This window comes from Platichthys flesus, chromosome 14, assembly GCF_949316205.1.
Source record: "Platichthys flesus chromosome 14, fPlaFle2.1, whole genome shotgun sequence".
Lineage (NCBI taxonomy): Eukaryota > Metazoa > Chordata > Actinopteri > Pleuronectiformes > Pleuronectidae > Platichthys > Platichthys flesus.
The window spans coordinates 9,689,815-9,707,181 of record NC_084958.1 but is presented as its reverse complement, the minus strand read 5'-3'; the positions used below and the strand labels follow the sequence as shown (position 1 = coordinate 9,707,181).

Sequence of the window (17,367 nt, the reverse complement as noted above, 5' to 3'; positions counted from 1 at the left end):
AATATTAAAAATAATGATGAAAAAAATAAATCAAACTTTGTCAAAAATCCATCTTGGCTCTCATGGAAAAAAACACGGATATTTTCAAATTCAGTTAAGCTGCATTAATTTAGGGGTTAAGTGAGTGCAGGTAATTTATTGAGGCAACGGATGAATGTTAAGAATACAAAAGGATTAAAAACACTTCCAGCAAGAAAAAGATGATATAGAACAGATCAACACACAAGGATGATATAGGATTATAATGTTTTTATTCAATAACAAAAAAATATATAAACTTACTTCAATCACAAATCCACATATGAATAATTCTTCATCGGGGAAACCAGATCGTCTCGTCTCCAAGGCATGGGTTACATAGGAACAGAAACATCTGGGGTTTAACAGCTTTTCAACATTTAGTCTGTGGGGTCATGACTTTTTAAGGAGTAAACAAGAAATGTGTGTTCCAATATATATCTATTCATTAGCTTTCATACAAGCTCTATATGGCAGGAGATAGATAGAGTAAATACATTTAAAAGTAGCAATAGTGCGGGACATTTCAGAGACATAACACACAGTTAACATGTTATTGTAAGTGTACACTAAAAAGCATATGACACTTGTCCTTTCTTTACACCTAAAAACACTATGTTGCAAAATTGTATATTCTGTAAACATTTCTGTGGGTGTTCTATGCTTCAGTTGCTTCTCTCTTCCCTTTCAAGTGTGGACGCCAACCGGAATGGAAAGAACGTTCACTTCTAATCTCAGACTGTTTTCTCAATGTACCTATGGTTTACACTGAGCTGTGATAAAGTTCTCTAAACTGCACCTGTGCTGTAAAAAGAGAAAAACCCCACAGGCCAGTGGCCGGAGTGAGAATTCCCCTGTGTACACCAATAAGTCTCAAAAGGTTGGTTTTAACATCATGGCTGACATATGCTCATCACTTAGCACGTTCTGGTGCTGGTGTGTGTTTGCACATGAATACGTGTATGTATGTGAGGTATCCATCTATGTCCTCTTTTAGCACATGTGGTTCATCCTCCAGCAGTTGCAAATGGTATTGAAGAGTCGACACCGGCAAGAGGCACAGGGGTCGCAGCACGGCACGCGAGAGGAGCAGCTCTCCATTATGCGTCCGCAGCGACGTGCAGGCATCGGTCTGCTGGAGTTGAATCTCTGAAACAACATCAACCTCTCAAAACAATGATTTCAGCACATTTCTACGTTTCTACGTTCTAATGTTAAACAGAATCTTGAATCTTGAATCTGGAATCAGGTGGTTCATAATGAAATAAACAATTCAGCTAAATCTTCCCCGCATTTCTACAACGTGTTCAGTGAAGCCGGCTCACATCAGACAGAAAGCTGAGCAGCATTTGGAAGCATTTAGCAGCTTAAAAGTTGGAAGGGACCAAAACAGAGCTGTAAGAGGGGGAGTATTAGACTTACACATATTGTCCCTATCCGCTGAATGTGTTAATAAGCAGCAACATCTTCACTAACAGCTTTACCAAATAAACCTCACAAGGCAACAATGTCATTTGTGTTTATTCAATCTGTTGCACTGCCCCTCAAATCTATAATCTATTATATGGGAGACAAGAGGACAAAAAACAAGAACAACGTATTGATAAAATGTAATTGTACTGCCCCCAAGGGGTTCTAGAGTTTGGGAATTAATTCTACACATAGTGATTTTAAACACTTAATTAAATACAACGGGATGAATAATCAAAAAATGTTTTTTTATAGACTCATTAATTACTACATCTATATAATTTGTTCATGCCATATTAATCAAATTATTGAGTGACTCTTGTATTTCTTTATTTTTAATTTTGTCCAGTTTTTGTCCTCCATACAAAGTGCAACAAGTATAAAATCCATTGTCCACACTTTATAATCAAACTAGCATTATTTTCACCCGTCTTATTTACAAGCAATCATAGTTATACCTGACTGAATCATTACTGAACATGCAGTGGTTGCCTGTGGAATACAAAGACAGTTTAAGAAGAAAACTCACAGGTTTGGTATTTTTCTGTGGAATCCTTTTTCTTGCAAACAGTCGGCTCTTCGCTTGGCTCCAAACTACCGTTGGAAAGAAAAGGAGAATCATTGTCACTTTTAATAAACATATTCAATGACATGTGTTTGAAAAATGATATCTGTGGTTCTGTTTGAGTGGAGGCCAGTTTCGTTGCTGGGGCAAAGATCAAAACCACCCTCACAGCCACCCTATCTTGAGACCCGAACTCTTCAGGATTTGCTTCGGAATAGAAGTAAACATGTCTTAATTACTACAAGACTTTATTTTAGATGGATGCTGTGTGTATATGGACGTTCATACAAATTCTACCAGCTATTTTTAACAATGTGAAGTAACCATATTTCAATTCAAAGCTATTGTACTTTGGATGTCCGAGCTTCTCAGCCCCCACTAGCCTTTCACGTTGACTATGTAGAGACAGTGGCTGACGTCTCTGCAGCTTTGATTGGTCACTGTCAACACCCACCATCTGCAGCCTGGAGAGAGGCCAGACCCCATGTTTATTGTTTATATTGATCATTGAGGATGTCCCTAATGACATTTGTATGAGTCAAAATGTATTTTGGGATATTGAAATCACATTATGGATATCTGGGCTGGTTTTTCATTTGGGTTATCTTTAAATATATGATTTTAAAATTCTGACAAGTATCAACTGGATTGTGTCTGAAGAGGGAATCATTTCATTAAGTACTATGATGCACATATCAAGAATGGTCATTCTGGATATCCAAAATATAATTGTGGATACAAGACATTGTATAGGCATGAATGGCAGAAGTGACATAAATTGCCCTGGAAAGGATGACATGAATATTTAAAATGATCTTTATCAAGACATCTATTATATCTGCAATATAGTCCTACTGTGCATCCAGTGTATAGCTTTCACATGTTATAGTGTTGAATTATATTTTAGATATAGACATCCTGAAATAGCATTTTTAATAGTAAGGCAGTAATCAGTGGAAGAAATAATTAAAAATGGAACTAAAAGTTGCCCTGTGGATGCTGTGACCCCTGCTAATCAACCACAAATAGATGGATCGTACACAAAGCAAGGGGGGGGGCCTGGCTGGGTCTGCGCTGGGAGCCGATGGCTTGGGGCCACGCTGGGATTAGACTAAACAATAATATTGAGTTTGCCACCATATGGGCCCACCAGCCACAAAGAGGAGGTAAAACATTGGTTCATTAATTGGTCGGTGACGGAGAAGAACTTTGAAAGCCGACAGCCATGACCAGACACTGGGTCTATTCACAGAGAACAAACCGTCTGTCATCAGGTGGACTGACCTCTGAGAGGCCTCGGTGTCAGAACAATTGGAGAGTCTGTGCTTTCATGGTTTACAGAAAAAACAAGTTTGCAAAGGCTTTGTTTACGTACGTCCTCGTGAAACTACCACTTTATGAAATATTAGAGAGACCTTTGTACACAGTGTGTTTCCTGTTTTGTTTCCTGTCTTCCTCCATATATGGATCATTTGTCACAGTTCTGGTCGGACGATTTATGAGTGGAAATATGGAAGTCTACATCTTCTTCCTCTCGTCGTTGCTGGATAAGATCAAGAGTCAGGGAGTAAAACACAGATTGTCTTTGTCTTGTTAAATTGTGAAAAATCAGTTTACAAAGTGGTTTTGTATGGTACAGTGTAATTCTGTCAACACAACTTTCTACTGATTTAGTCACACTGCATATTCAATATCAGTCTGTCAGTTTAAATATCCACAGCTATTGGAATGGCTGCCATTAGGGTTTCCACGCACATTCATGGGCCTCTGTGATTATCTGACTTGAACTATGGTGCCATCATGAGGTAGTTTGGAGTGAAACATCTCAACAAGTAGCGAAAAGATTGTTAGGGAATTTCACATAGCATGGCTTAGCTGAGGAAAATACTACAATTCCAGTACAAGGGTTAGGGGTTAGAAGCATTTCCATAACTGATTGAAATGAAAACCGGAAAATAGACCTTTTGTCTATCTCACAATGCCAAACAGCACAGAGAACAGTGGAGTACATAGGGTGTCTTTATTTATTTCTCCACTAAATTGACTCACTGTGGCAAATCTGTACAGACGGATATCATTTACCATGATGCTTGCTTTGAAACAGGTTCCCTGAAACAATGAAGCTTGATTGACATCCAAGCAGCAATGATCCAATTCAAAACCAAAATGATTTGGCTCTAACCTCCCGCATTGGGCCTGGATGATCTCTGGATCCTTACCAAAACATCTTGCATCAAAGTTGAACTTTTCTCCTCGGAAATCCTTAAAATCCTGAGCCTTGTACCATAATGTGTCTTTTACAACCTAAATCCTGCGCAGGTTCGCAAAAGGCAACAAATCAAAAACCCTCCTCCTCGCCTCTAAACTCTTTTCCTTTCTGCGTCATGATGGATGGGCGCTGCACCTTCTCTTCCACTCCAGCACAACACCTTGGGGCTAATCTTTGCCCAGATGTGAACCCTTGATCTGCTACATCATCTGCCTGTGATGCTCACCCGTCCACGTTTTGTTCATCCACTCTTTGAAATATTGTATTTTTTTGTGAAGCCACCATCTGTTTTTTCAACAAATTATAATGAAACTATTCTCTTTTCCTTTATTTATATCTGAGCAGATTCCCGTACTGCATCTTCTGTAGCAACACAGATTTATTTCCTTAGTTGTGTTTTCTTTCCTTCTGTACTTTGAAATGCAATTATTCCAGCAATTTGGAAGATATTCAAACCCCTATAGTGGTTATTTGTTAACTTTTCACAAGGTCACACAGCACTGTTCCTGTGTCAGTGCTGCTAATGTGAAATAAGAGCTGCTCAGCACAGCATCTTTCCAACTCGGGATTAAAACATGCCGTAAGATCTTAAACGATTTGACTGGCAGGACAGAAGATTCTCTTTATTGATAAAATCTGACACCTCTTAAGGATTGTTTATATTATCAGCATTTAAACATTCATATTCTTTTAAATACATTTCATTATCGTGTCAAATTCTTGTTTGTAAACTTTCTAGGCTTAAAAATGATGGATTTTGCCTGTAAGTGTGACTGACTGTAGGCCTGCTTGCCCTGTTTGCATCTATCGTTAATCCATCCCAGTTTAGATGAAAGCCCACCCTCTTCCTGGTAATGAAAGCCTCAGTAGATGACTGAACCCCCTGTCCCTCGCTACTGCAGAGTTGTGCATGGTTTCAGTTGACTTTATTGGAATGAAAATAGAAGTTTCCTGCTCCTACTGTGCTTGAACTCCTCAGCCAAACTCGTGAAATTGAATGAAACTGTTTGTCCCAACTGAAAGTGTTTTTAAAAGATCATGGATTCATGTCCGAGATATATTTACCACTGGTTTGATACAATGATATGCAAAATTGGTAATAATAGGATCGCAGGACCTAAATTCAGACCAATGACCAAGGCAATGAATAACAAGGTTTACAGACGGGGAGGCAGGAAAAATAAAATCCCGAACCTCAAAAGACTAACGATCGAAGCTGACACTTGAGGAAAGAGCAGGGCGGCTGAGCAGAAGCACAAGGTCAAAGTGCAGAGACAAACAAATGAAGTGATGAATAGGACAGCGTGCATGGAGAATCAGAAACTACATACAAAAGGAAGGCAGTGACCATTAGAAACAAGTGAACCCACTCTTTTATCTTGGGCTGGACAGACAATTACAAGAGTGGGAAGATGAACCAACAGCAGGAATAAAAAAAGAGAGACATTTAGTGAGTAAGTACAAAGTAAAACAGGAAATAATAACAGACCAAGTTCAAACAAAGAGTCCAAAAGTTGAACGGTCAAACAAAGGTTCTTTAAGTTCCTGCTGTTATCAAACCACGACAGAAACGTTCATACCTGTTTGCATTATCAGGGAATTTTGACAAGCCACACTGAAGAATCTGCTTTGGGACAGCTTGATAACTACCTCAGCTGAACAGGTTATGTTTTACCTCTGTCCCTTGGTTTGTGTGTTTGTCTGCAGGATAACACAATAACTACTGAACCTATTTCCACAAAACTTGGTGGGAGGGTGGGACAAGGGGGCCCCAGTAAGAGGACATTTGGGACAGATCTGGACAGAGGGCTGGATCCAAAATGTTTTGATCGTTTCCTTTAAAGTTACATTTCCTTTGACATTTTCCACCAATTTCCCAGAGTATAAATCATGCATATAGAAAATCAAGCACATATGATGAACTGATATCTACGATCTGGTTCAGCTTGATTTAATTTAAGGGGACTGTTGGGTATTGGTGTAAGTACATTTAGTGCTCTCATGCTATTCTAGTTCTTTTCATAAAGACATTTTAAAAAGAGCACTATCAATTATGGGCTTTTCCACTGAATGTTTAAATGCATATCAACTTGTTTCTCTGTTTCCAAGTCCTTATTTAAATTAAAAAACAAGTTCAAATTAAAAAACAACTGGATAAATTACATAAAATAAAAATGGTGGTCTAGTATGTGTTTCTGTGTGTTTTCTGTGTGTGTACGAGTGTGCATTACGGTGGTCGAGAAAGCTCATTGCGCTGCATTTTTAGTGCATAGCCGTGCATGCATGTGAGCTCTCTGTTTTGAAGGGTTGTGCAATATGTTTAGGGGGGAGGAAGAGACAGATAGACAGATGGTGGCTGAGGGTGGTGTGTGTTATACGCTCATACCCCATGCAACATGCCATGGGAAAGTGTTTCTGGCTCCCGCCTAAGCTCCATCTTTATTACGTTCCACCTCACCTCTCTGAAATGTTGAATCGAGCATGATGCCACTTAGTGGTGGATTGGCTAACTGAGGTTAGCATTCACATTTTAAAACTGATCTTAAATTTCTGAAAATTCAGTAATTTTAACTGTAAAACTTAAAAACTAGTATTATAGAGACTCATATTCACTCAAATAAATCGACAAATCGACTAAAGGCAAGGAGATAATTCTGATGTTTTACCAAAAATTACAGATTGTCAAATAAGTAAATAACGTCTAAGATATAATTGAGATGAACACATTTTTTTTCATTTGTTTTTTTGACAATTTGCTTCTGGGCTTGCAGATGATGCAGATTGCTTTTTGAAAATGTGACTTGTGTCTAATCGTGGGATGTTTAGATGGGATATGAAGTGCCACAACACTTTCTGTTGGATTTTAATTAATTCTAATATATATAGTTGACAGTATAGTCAAATATTACATCAATACAAATTGTTGGTGTTTTATAGTTATTTTATAATAATGTTTGAGAATACATTTAATTAACAGTTAATTTTCATGCATATTTATACAAATAATGACCTGGAGATAAAAATGGCACCCATTGCGCAGAACTCACACCTGTCACTGACATTTATAGCAACATATGATTTCGTCAATCTGCTCCTTAATATCATGAACTGCAGCATTTGAGCTGTTGATGTAGTTTTCACGTTGGCTCACAGAAACAGAGAGAAAGGTAATAAAAGAATATTGAACAACAACCATCCTCACCTGAATCATTCCCAGTCTTCTTCGCATCCTCCTTCGTGTCCTCAGCCCAGGACAGCGGGAGGACGAGCAGCAGGAAGCACAACAAGTGTTTGCCGGCGATCTTCCTCATGATGATGATGAAGATGAGATCTGTTGAGGACACGGTAGGAGAAAGAAAGAAAAATATGATTTCAAATTCACAGAGTAAACCCCCCGACTACCTGGTGCCACACATCCAGGACTCACGTAGTTGCGCTCCAGTAAATCCTGAGTGTTTGTCTGTGTGTCTCCTTCGGGCTAAGTGGAGGAATCACCGTTTCCATCAGGGAGGTGACACCGAGCGAGATGCACCGCCCCCACGTGACGAGCTCGAGACACGACAGGAGCGGCGGACTGATGGACGGGGGTTGCCCTGGTAACAAATAACAGACTAAATGAGGCAAGAAATAAATTTTTGAGATCAAACATCAAGAAAAAATCTATCAAGCGATCGTTTTAGTTTGAGGTATTATACAACCTGCATTATATTGATACAGTGGATTTGTCTAAGTCAGGGATCATCATTTACACAATTATATGACATGTACAACTCCTTATTCAGTAACATGCACATTTAAGCCAATCCATGGTAACTGTCACAAGCTCTGTAACTTTTTTTCATATTTAGTTAGGTGGAAATGTTAGTGTTGTTTCCATTGTTATTAAATGATTATAGTTTAAAAGTTTGACAATTGAAAAGAAACGACTACTGACAAGACAAGACAAGGGCCAATCAGATTTCAGATTTAAGTCCCAATCCCTTCCTGGCCCCTCCCCTGGATCCTCCCATGGATTGTTATATTTTTATTTATTTATGTTTTGATATTTATCATACTGCATTACCTGAATCTACCTTATTCCAGTTTATTTCACTGCAATAAGTTGCTTAAGTTTCTGTCACACATTTATGTTTGTATTGTTTTAATTATTCTTTGATCATTGTGTTTTTATGTTATTTGTATGTTGTTTTACCCTTATTCTTTTATTTGTGAAGGACTTTGTAACTTTGTTTTGAGTTTCATAAAAATAAAGATATTGTTATAACACTGTTATTTCTGCAGAATGGTTGTTAATCTGATTAAATAATATGTACAAATAAATGTAATGCAAACTAGAACGGCTCTCATTAGAGCACATAACTCCATCAAATTGAGCACACTCATCCTGTCACACTATCCGTGAATATATATACAAATATGTAAAAAAAAAAAAATTTACATCAAGTTTCATACATAAATCTCCATCCATCCACCAACTTTAATTTTAATCTGACCAGTAGTTTTTTGTGTTATCCTTCTAAAAAGCAAAAATACAAACAAGCGCCAATACTAACACAAACTCCTTGGCAGAGGTAGTCAGAGTAAAATCTACAAAGATAGATAAATAGATTTGTATTAATGGATAGCAGTCAGAAAGACAAAAAAATCTATAGGATAACATGTTAAAGTGAAAAAACACTTATTTCCATCATGGTCGCAAGATGGCAAGAAAAAAACAAATTTGAAAAAGACACACAAACCTTTAACAACAACGTGTCTAAAAATAAATCTTTGTGTGGTGGATATGGTGATAAAGGGGCATGAAAAGAAAATCTGAGTAAGAAACTGATCTGATTTCCAAAAGCAGTAAGTTAAAGTTAAATATGACACATATTCTTTGATATTTTTAGCAAGTTTATTTTTCAATCCTATCTTTTCCAGTTTCAAAATAACTAAACAAGGAAAAGTGCCTGACCCACGTGTTATGGAGGTCTGCTTTGTTTGTACAGACCATCTCCTCCTTTACAGCTTGTAAACCCTTTTTCCAGCCAGTGACGTGTCGTTCCCTTCTTGTTGGGGTGGAAAATGTTGTTGGATCCAGGCTAAAAAAACAGCTCGGTGTATTAATGAGCCCCTCTGGGGCTTCACTGCTGGAGACATCATGAAACTCTCTTTCCTTTCATCTCCAAATATACCTTTGCTAACTGCACCTAGAAACTTCCATTTTAACTTCACGGGTCCACAGGCCTTGTTTCGACTATTGCAGAGTTTTTTGGTTAGGGGCCGAAAAGGTTTTCAGTCATATTTTTAAAAGTGTCCCTGCACAGAGGAACCATGCACCACCTCTCCAGAGTCTGCTTAATACCTCTGAAGTTGTAAAATGGGGGTTTTGACGTGCTTTTTATGCAAACAATTATCTTGCTAGATCTTAACCTGGGGTCCACTATCAGTGTTGACAGACATTTCTCAATGACACTGACTGCGGAAAGTGTTCGTGAAACATTTTGATGTAACTAAGGGCTCCTCCTGCTTTGTGGGAATCTTTTATTAAAATGTTCTCTAAACACGTTTACATGGACACCAATATTCTGCTATTAACCAGATAAAGACAATATATTGAATAAGACACTGTCATGTAAACAACCTCTCTTATATTACCTTAACCTGAATAAGACCACATTCAGAATGAGCAATAATCAAATCAACACATGTGCAGTATTCTACCCTTAGTCATATTATGGAGACATGTATATGTTTTAATCACATTCAATATTTTATTCAATTTAATACACTCATCAACATCGACTCTGAATTTGAATTGCTTGATGACACAGGACCTGGGTTCCAGGGTAAACAAAAAGTAGGACGTAATGTGGATGTGAGTCGTAATCAAAACAATGCCCTGCAATCTGCAGACTGGGATATGAATGGTATGTTTGCAACTCATTTTGTCAGATTGTTGGTGTCCATGTAAAAATGTTGTGTTACTGCTGACAGGTGCCCTTGGCTTCTCATTGTTTTGACGAGCATTTATAAAGCTTTCACCTTTGCAGCCTTTTACCTTTCCTATAGTGTTGAATCCATCCAACAAAAATATTTCAGCAGTTCCATTCATTGAAAAGTGTAATTGAGGTGTACTATGACTCTTTACTTTGGTTATGGTCCTAGCGAACAAATAGAATTTTATTCCTTCAGCCAGCCAGCAGGTGCTGGTCAAGAAGAGTTGGCTTCACTTTTGGGGAGCAGCCACATTGTCCATCTTTATATACAGACGATGGTTCAAACCAGCGCTCCAGCTTGGGTGGAGATCCCTGGAATTACCTGGGGTCACCAAACTTAAATAAGATTGAAAACTGATGTAGCTTCTCTCAGCATAACAAACTGCAGGAGAAGTTTCAGGCAGGTGTCAATCAAGCCCAGTCCTCAAACTAGATCTAATCACGCACAGTATGTTGATTTACCTGCAATGGGTTGACTGCATGTGTTGGACATTTAAAGTAGATTCAGTAGTATCCACATCCATTTTTGCAGCAATACATAATGACTATTGAGTCTGACAGGTTGCTCTCACAGAAACCATTTGGAGCTGTCAGTCAGCGAACCCCAGGTGTGAATGATAAAAGTAATCAGGACTGAATTCCTTCTCGCTGTCTCGGCCTCAGCGTCCCGGAGCGGAGCGGAGCGCGGCCGGCCCACCGTCACGCCGACAGCCGCTGTTCCTCTTATTACTAACACCTGCTTCTCCCACTGTGACATGTCAGAATGTCCACTCTGAAAAACAAAGTGAAAAGAGGTGTTTTGCTACAATAACAGTTCAACGTTCTGCTTTGAAAGGAAGGGCCCCGAGTGGTGATCTTCTTCATGTACTTACATAGTCAACTTTTGGGACGATTTAGTGTGTTTGAAGACATAAACGGAAGTCCAGTGGCAGTTTAAGTTGAAGATGTACATCCGCAGTCTGAACAACGTTGCAATATTTGATTTAACTTCCTCTAGACAAGTAAACCTAGTAATTATATGCAATTCTTAGAAATTGTTGAGATAAAATAACTCACTTCACTGCAAGAAACAGATTTTAATGTCATTGAACATCTCCTCTTGGACATTGGACATTAGGAGAAATACCTCCTCAGCTGGAGGCAGTGTGACTCCAGTAACATAATCTGACTCTGATATTCAAAAGCAATAAAAGTAGGATATTTTTATTATTGCAAGAGAGAGAAAATCTGAGATCTCTGAGGAACTGAAGAACATCTGTCACACATGATAGATGACAGATTAAGATCAATTATCCATTGATTCGAATCATGAGTAATAGTTTTTTTATTTTGTGGTAATACATTTCTACTGAGTGGGTGGCTATGGCTCAGGAGGTAAGGCCGATCGTCTACCAATCAGAAGAACAGGGGTTCAATTCCCGGCTCGGGAAACATAACCTCCTTGGCGGACGTATTAATCATTGACTTGTCGCATGACTGGTGCTGTAGGAGCACAGGCAGTAATGACGCAAGCACAGGCCGACAGGCTGACACAATGAATAAAGATATTTGAGGTTGATGGACAAACTACCTACAGGCAGAAAGGACAGGAGTTCACCGGAGGCGCAGCACAAAGAGAATCACAGGGAGATATAAGCAAACGATCTGGTATAAATAGCTGGGAGCATATGAGGAAAATGAGGAGCAGTGTTCAGGTAGGCAGGGATGTTCCAGCCACTGGAAATGGAAAACAGGTAAGATCAGTGGAGCTGGAGAGGAAGAAGAAAGTGAGGGGACATGTGGTACCATCCATACCAACAGCTACATTGTATAAACTGAGATAGGACCTAAGGCTCTGGGGGTAATTGTTGTGTCCATAAAGAGCTGACTGGATCTGTGTTTCTCGCAGTAGTATCTGTAACTAGCAGTTAATGTTACTATCAGAATCAGAATTCTTTTATTTGCCAAGTATGATTGCACATACAGGAAATTGCCTTGGTGTCGTTCGTTGGTGCACTGAACATAAAACAATAATATAAAAACCACAATACAAAAACATACAAAATATATACAGTACCCGATTTATGGGTACGTGCGGTGCTAAGGTGTATATATATCATATCATTTCAATAATATATCAAGTATAAATTATGTGCAGGGGGGGGCAGAGTCAGTGTGATGGAGGGGGCTTGTTTGTGAGACCCTCTGCCATGTAGAAAAAACTGTTCAGATGGGGCAAGGTTTAGTCCTGATGGCCCGGAACCTTTTTCCGTATGGGAGACTCTGGAAAAGGTGGTGACCGGGATGGGAAGGATCAGCAATGATCTTGCTTGCTCTCCTACCGGTCCTGGAGTGGAACAGGTCTGGGATAGCCGGCAGGTAACAGCCGATGACCTTCTCAGCTGACCGAATGATCTGCTGCAGTCTGACCTTGTCCTTGGCAGTGGAGGCAGCGAACTGCGGCATGTTGAATTTCTTCAGTTTCCCGCAGGAAGAACATCCTCTGCTGGGCCTTCTTGATGGTGTAGGTGATGTTCTCCGTCCACCTCAGGTCCTGTGCAATGATCGTCCCCAGGAATCTGAATGACTCCACTGTTTTAACTGTGGAGTCGCACATGCTGAGGGGGGCCGTTTGGGCTGGGCTGGAGTCTGCTACCATCTCCACAGTTTTTAAAGCGTTCAGCTCCAGGTGGTTCTGGCTGCACCAGGAAGCTTCCTCTATGTAGGCGGCCTCGTCCCCATTGGAGATTAATCCAATTAGGGTTGTGTTGTGTGTCGTCAAATTTCAGGAGTTTGACAGAGGGATGGCTGGAGGTGCAGTTGTTGGTGTAGAGGGTGAAGAGTAGAGGAAAGAGCACGCAACCTTGAGGGGCTCCAGTGCTGATGGTCCGGGTCTCAGAGACAAGCTTGCCAAGCCTCAAACGCTGCTTCCTGTCAGTCAGGAAGTTAGTGATCCACCTGCAGGTGTGCTCAGGCACGCTCAGCTGTGTCAGTTTGTCCTGGAGAAGAGCTGGGGCGATGGTGTTGAATGTGGAGCTGAAGTCCACAAACAGGATCCTGCAAGGGGGCCGGGGGAGTCGAGGTGCTGGAGGATATGTTACTATGATGTTAAAACTGAGTTATGATGCTATTAAAACCATTGTGTTAAACCCATGTTACTATGGTGTGAAAGCAGTCATAAAACAAATAACCAGTTTTACATAACTAAAATAAAATACAAGTAATAGCAGAGTGATTTGCAACTCATAAATTATTGGCATTCGATATTGTGAATATCAATATGATATCATAATCATTCTAAGGCAGTTTAGTGTACCATCTTATCTTAAATCTTAGAAAGACAAGATAAGATAAGATAAAACATTATTGATCCACATGCCAGGAAATTTCACTTGTTACAGCAGCAGGCAGGTCAGAATGAGGTAGACAAGAGAATAAAGAAATATAAAAAGGCAATAGAATAATACAAATTAAATCAACTCAAATGTGCAAACGTTGTTTTCTGTTAAAAATATTGCAAATATTGTAAATCGATTGACGTAACCAGTGCAGTATTTTGTTTTTCATTCCAGATGGTGTTTAGGAGTCTGACAGCAGTGGGAATGAAAGACCTGCGGAACGTTTCATTCTTGCACTGTAAGTGGAGCAGTCTGCTGCTGAAACAGCTGCTGAGGGCCCCACGGTGTCATGTAGTGGGGGGAGAGTGGTTGTCAATGATGGAATTCAGCTTTGCTAACATCCTCCTCTCACCCACTTCCTCCGTGGAATCCAAGGGACAGTCCAAGACAAAGCTCTCAGTGCACCCGCACCCGCTCTCAGTGCACCCGCACCCGCAGCCGAACAAGCCGAGCCACAATGACCACAATGTCATAAAAAGTCCTAAATAGTGTCCTCAGTCTCCTCAGCAGATGGACACAACCCTAGCCCCTCTTGTACAGGATGTCTGTATTTGCGGACCAAATACAGTTGTTGTTGAGGTGAGCACCCAGGTATTCCCCCATGATCTCAATGTCCACATGTTGTTGTATAGGTGATTCTGTTCACACCAGTGGGCAAAGTCAGTGATGACCCCCATATTCTCCGGCTCGTTTCCAAAGAACTGCTGGAGACGACAGGTGTCTGTGTTGTCTCTGAAGTCTGATCTGTATAAGACCAAACTAGACTCGGTCAGGCATAGACATCCTTCAAGGCTCAACACAGTCCACTTACATTCAATCAAGCTGCACCAAATGACACACACTCATAGATATCACTTGCCTATGCCAGATTAGTTGCATTCAGATCCAAGAATTATTCCCTTTGAAAATTGGTCAACAGGTCCAGACCCTTGTCCAGATCCTCATTAAGCTTGAAGAGATTCCCTCTTTGGATTGTAGGTGAACATAGATCATTTTCCTGTGGCCCTGATGAAGACACTTGTTTGTCTACTTTATGGTGATTAAAGGATGCACTCTTGTTGCACTTGCTGTGTTACTCACATTTTTAAAACTCCTTGTAAAACTTTTGTATTTTCGATTTCTGTATTTTTACGAGGTACTGCATTATTAGGGTTGCTTATGATGTTAGTGCCAGGACTTCAGCTGAATCAGATTGGGCTGTTCAGTGTCAAGCAATCCTGTACTGATCTGCTGGTTATTTGAACAAGGCTTGGCAGGATGGTCTGGATGACGGCAATGATCACGCAATATAGTGAACAAGCCAAATTATCCCTTCAAGCTAATGTGTGCAACTACACTAGCAACAGATGTGCAACAACAGTTTTTGTTGACACTAAAGTTATCAAGGAAAAGCCAGAGACTATATCGTATTAATATAGTTAAGGGTCTAAGTCAACAGCTGTGTCTCTAAGAGAGCTGCATGAAAGGGAGGAGCGCTCAAACTCAACATTAAAGCTGTATAACTGTATTACAGGCTGAGTAGATTAATTCACAAACAATCTGAAATCGGCAGGGTCTTGTCAAATATTGCCCAGAACTTAATTGTGCTTCTGGTCCCCTGTTGCACTGTTTTTTATCACCAGATCACATTGCGTCACAAAACAAGCGGAGGCCGTTGAGAGAGCTATCCTTGTGTCAAAAGCATGTGCTTTGCAAATGCAGAGAAATGATTTGACCTCCTTTTTGTCTTGCCCCATAAACGTTACAAAGAACTCTTTATTCAGAGTGACCCCTACCATCACAACTATATATGTATTTATGAATATGCAACTCATCTTACTTCCTAATTCTCCTTATAACTGAATACTTCTCAAATTAATTGATATATAAAGTTAAACCCTTGAGTTGGGCTTCTTCTTACCTAAGTCTAGTCATCACTGCTATGTTGGACAGAGCTGTACAAGGGGGTACCCAGAAAATAAGCGATAATGGTGCAGGGAATCAAGTCAATAAGGTTTTAACCACATCCTGAAAAATAGTTCCTCCGTCCCAGGATGAGAAGCATATAGCAGGACTTGACTTGTTCACAGTCTTTCTGAAGTGGAACCTCAGCCTGTCAGTGAGGAGTGTAGAAACAACCCCCTTTAATTTAACAGCACCAGTGTGGAACTGTTTCTTGAAAAGGTCACTGAGAGGCACAATTTTTATGGGTAGTCTAACAACAGTCCTGTCACCAGACCGTGATGCTGCATGGTCTTATAAATACATAAGGCCAGAGAGGTGTGCTTAGATATGTAGCATGGACTCTGTAAGCAAAATGCAAGTCAACCCTTAAATGAATTACCAGCGGGAGTGCATTGCTGCCTCCTGCTGGAAAACAGCACATTTGGTCTTTGCAAACTATAATAATATGTGTTTTTATTGACATCGAGAGCATGAGAGTGAAATGTGATCACAAGTGGGTCCTCAACACACATGTGGTGGCAGGTGGGTACTGATGTTAATATTAATACCTATGGACAGGGCATTTGTCTGAATCTGAAGTGAACTTGTAAAAAGTGATATGATGCTAAAGGGAAGATGCAATTGCTCCAATGGTGAAAACATTAATGATTTGTTACAGGATCCTTGTGTTGACAAATGGACACGTTTTATTATCTAAGTTTAGTGCTTGTAATAATATCTTCCTCCATACAGCCAGAGTATAGACCACATCAGATATGGATCCATCGCCATTTGACATTAATCTGCGGATCTCTCCAGAAACACTATGGAGTCACATGTGAGGATGAGATTGAAGCTCTATGATGCAATACAAATTCAATTCAAGTTTTTGAAGGAGCTGTACAATTGTTAAATATAATAACTAAAGGATTGTTTACCTTAAATAGCCCATTGGAAAAAGTTACCTTAGTTATTGTGCCTGATTTGAAACATTACATTGTATAGCGTGCCAAGATCCAACATTACTTAGAATTTCTCAAGTTTGGAATAAGATTTTTCTTTTTTCATCAAAATCCATTAATTATTCTCTCGGTAATTGGTCGATCAAACAAAGAAACGGACAGGAGAGAAAACATATCCTCCCGGTTTGTGATAGAGCTTATCACAAACCAGAACAAACCTAAACAGTTTGTTTGGGCGTATTTCTTGACTTGACATAAACATATTCAAAAACACAATCCATCTTATATTTACTCAATAAAAATTGAAGACATAATTTTGACTCTCCATTTGTTTAATGATTAATGAACGAAAATAAACCCTTTAATAAGATTATTTTCTGACGGGTGTTGTCTATTCCCCTTCTTATGAGGATTAGACGTTACATTGGCAAAGAGATCATGTAATTTAGTCAAATGAATGGGATCTATGATGTTTTCTATTTGTCTTGAATAAAAATATTGTTTCACGTGCCTCCAAAGAATTATAAAAATATATATATAAAACCAAGGAAACTAAGTATTATGAATATGTTCAATATTCAGAAGACTTATGAAAAAGCTTTTCACATGTATATTCCATAGTAAGAGCCATAGTCAAACCAACAGGTGACTAACAATGTGAGAAGTGGTTGTGGTTGATTGAAGTTAATGAATACTATTCCCATAACTCCCTAAAATGATGATGTGTTTTCCACCTCAGAATGACTAAAACAATGCCATTCCCATGTTTTCAGCATGTTTGAACAGATACAAAATGAACACGTGT

At 39.5% G+C, this 17,367-nt stretch overlaps 1 protein-coding gene across 1 annotated transcript; it reads right to left on the bottom strand.

Moving 5' to 3' along the window:
- Positions 1–292: 292 nt before the first annotated feature.
- On the bottom strand, positions 293–7,839 carry asip2b (agouti signaling protein, nonagouti homolog (mouse) 2b). The gene is made up of 4 exons (XM_062404951.1): positions 7,750–7,839; positions 7,525–7,653; positions 2,018–2,082; positions 293–1,167 (listed from the first exon to the last, which is right to left on the bottom strand). Exons 2-4 carry the CDS (start codon positions 7,631–7,633, stop codon positions 1,012–1,014), a joined length of 330 nt encoding a protein of 109 aa, XP_062260935.1. The 5' UTR covers positions 7,634–7,653; positions 7,750–7,839; the 3' UTR covers positions 293–1,011.
- Positions 7,840–17,367: the final 9,528 nt, after the last annotated feature.

What these genes read in the sequence shown, in the direction of transcription:
- asip2b (XM_062404951.1), bottom strand. Translation starts at nt 7,633, where the DNA reads ATGAGGAAGATCGCCGGCAAACACTTGTTGTGCTTCCTGCTGCTCGTC. An exon ending in GAAGACTGGGAATGATTCAG is followed by an intron (nt 2,083 to 7,524) that starts GTGAGGATGGTT and finishes TTCCAACGGTAG; the next exon opens with TTTGGAGCCAAGCGAAGAGC. An exon ending in CACAGAAAAATACCAAACCT is followed by an intron (nt 1,168 to 2,017) that starts GTGAGTTTTCTT and finishes ATGTTGTTTCAG; the next exon opens with AGATTCAACTCCAGCAGACC.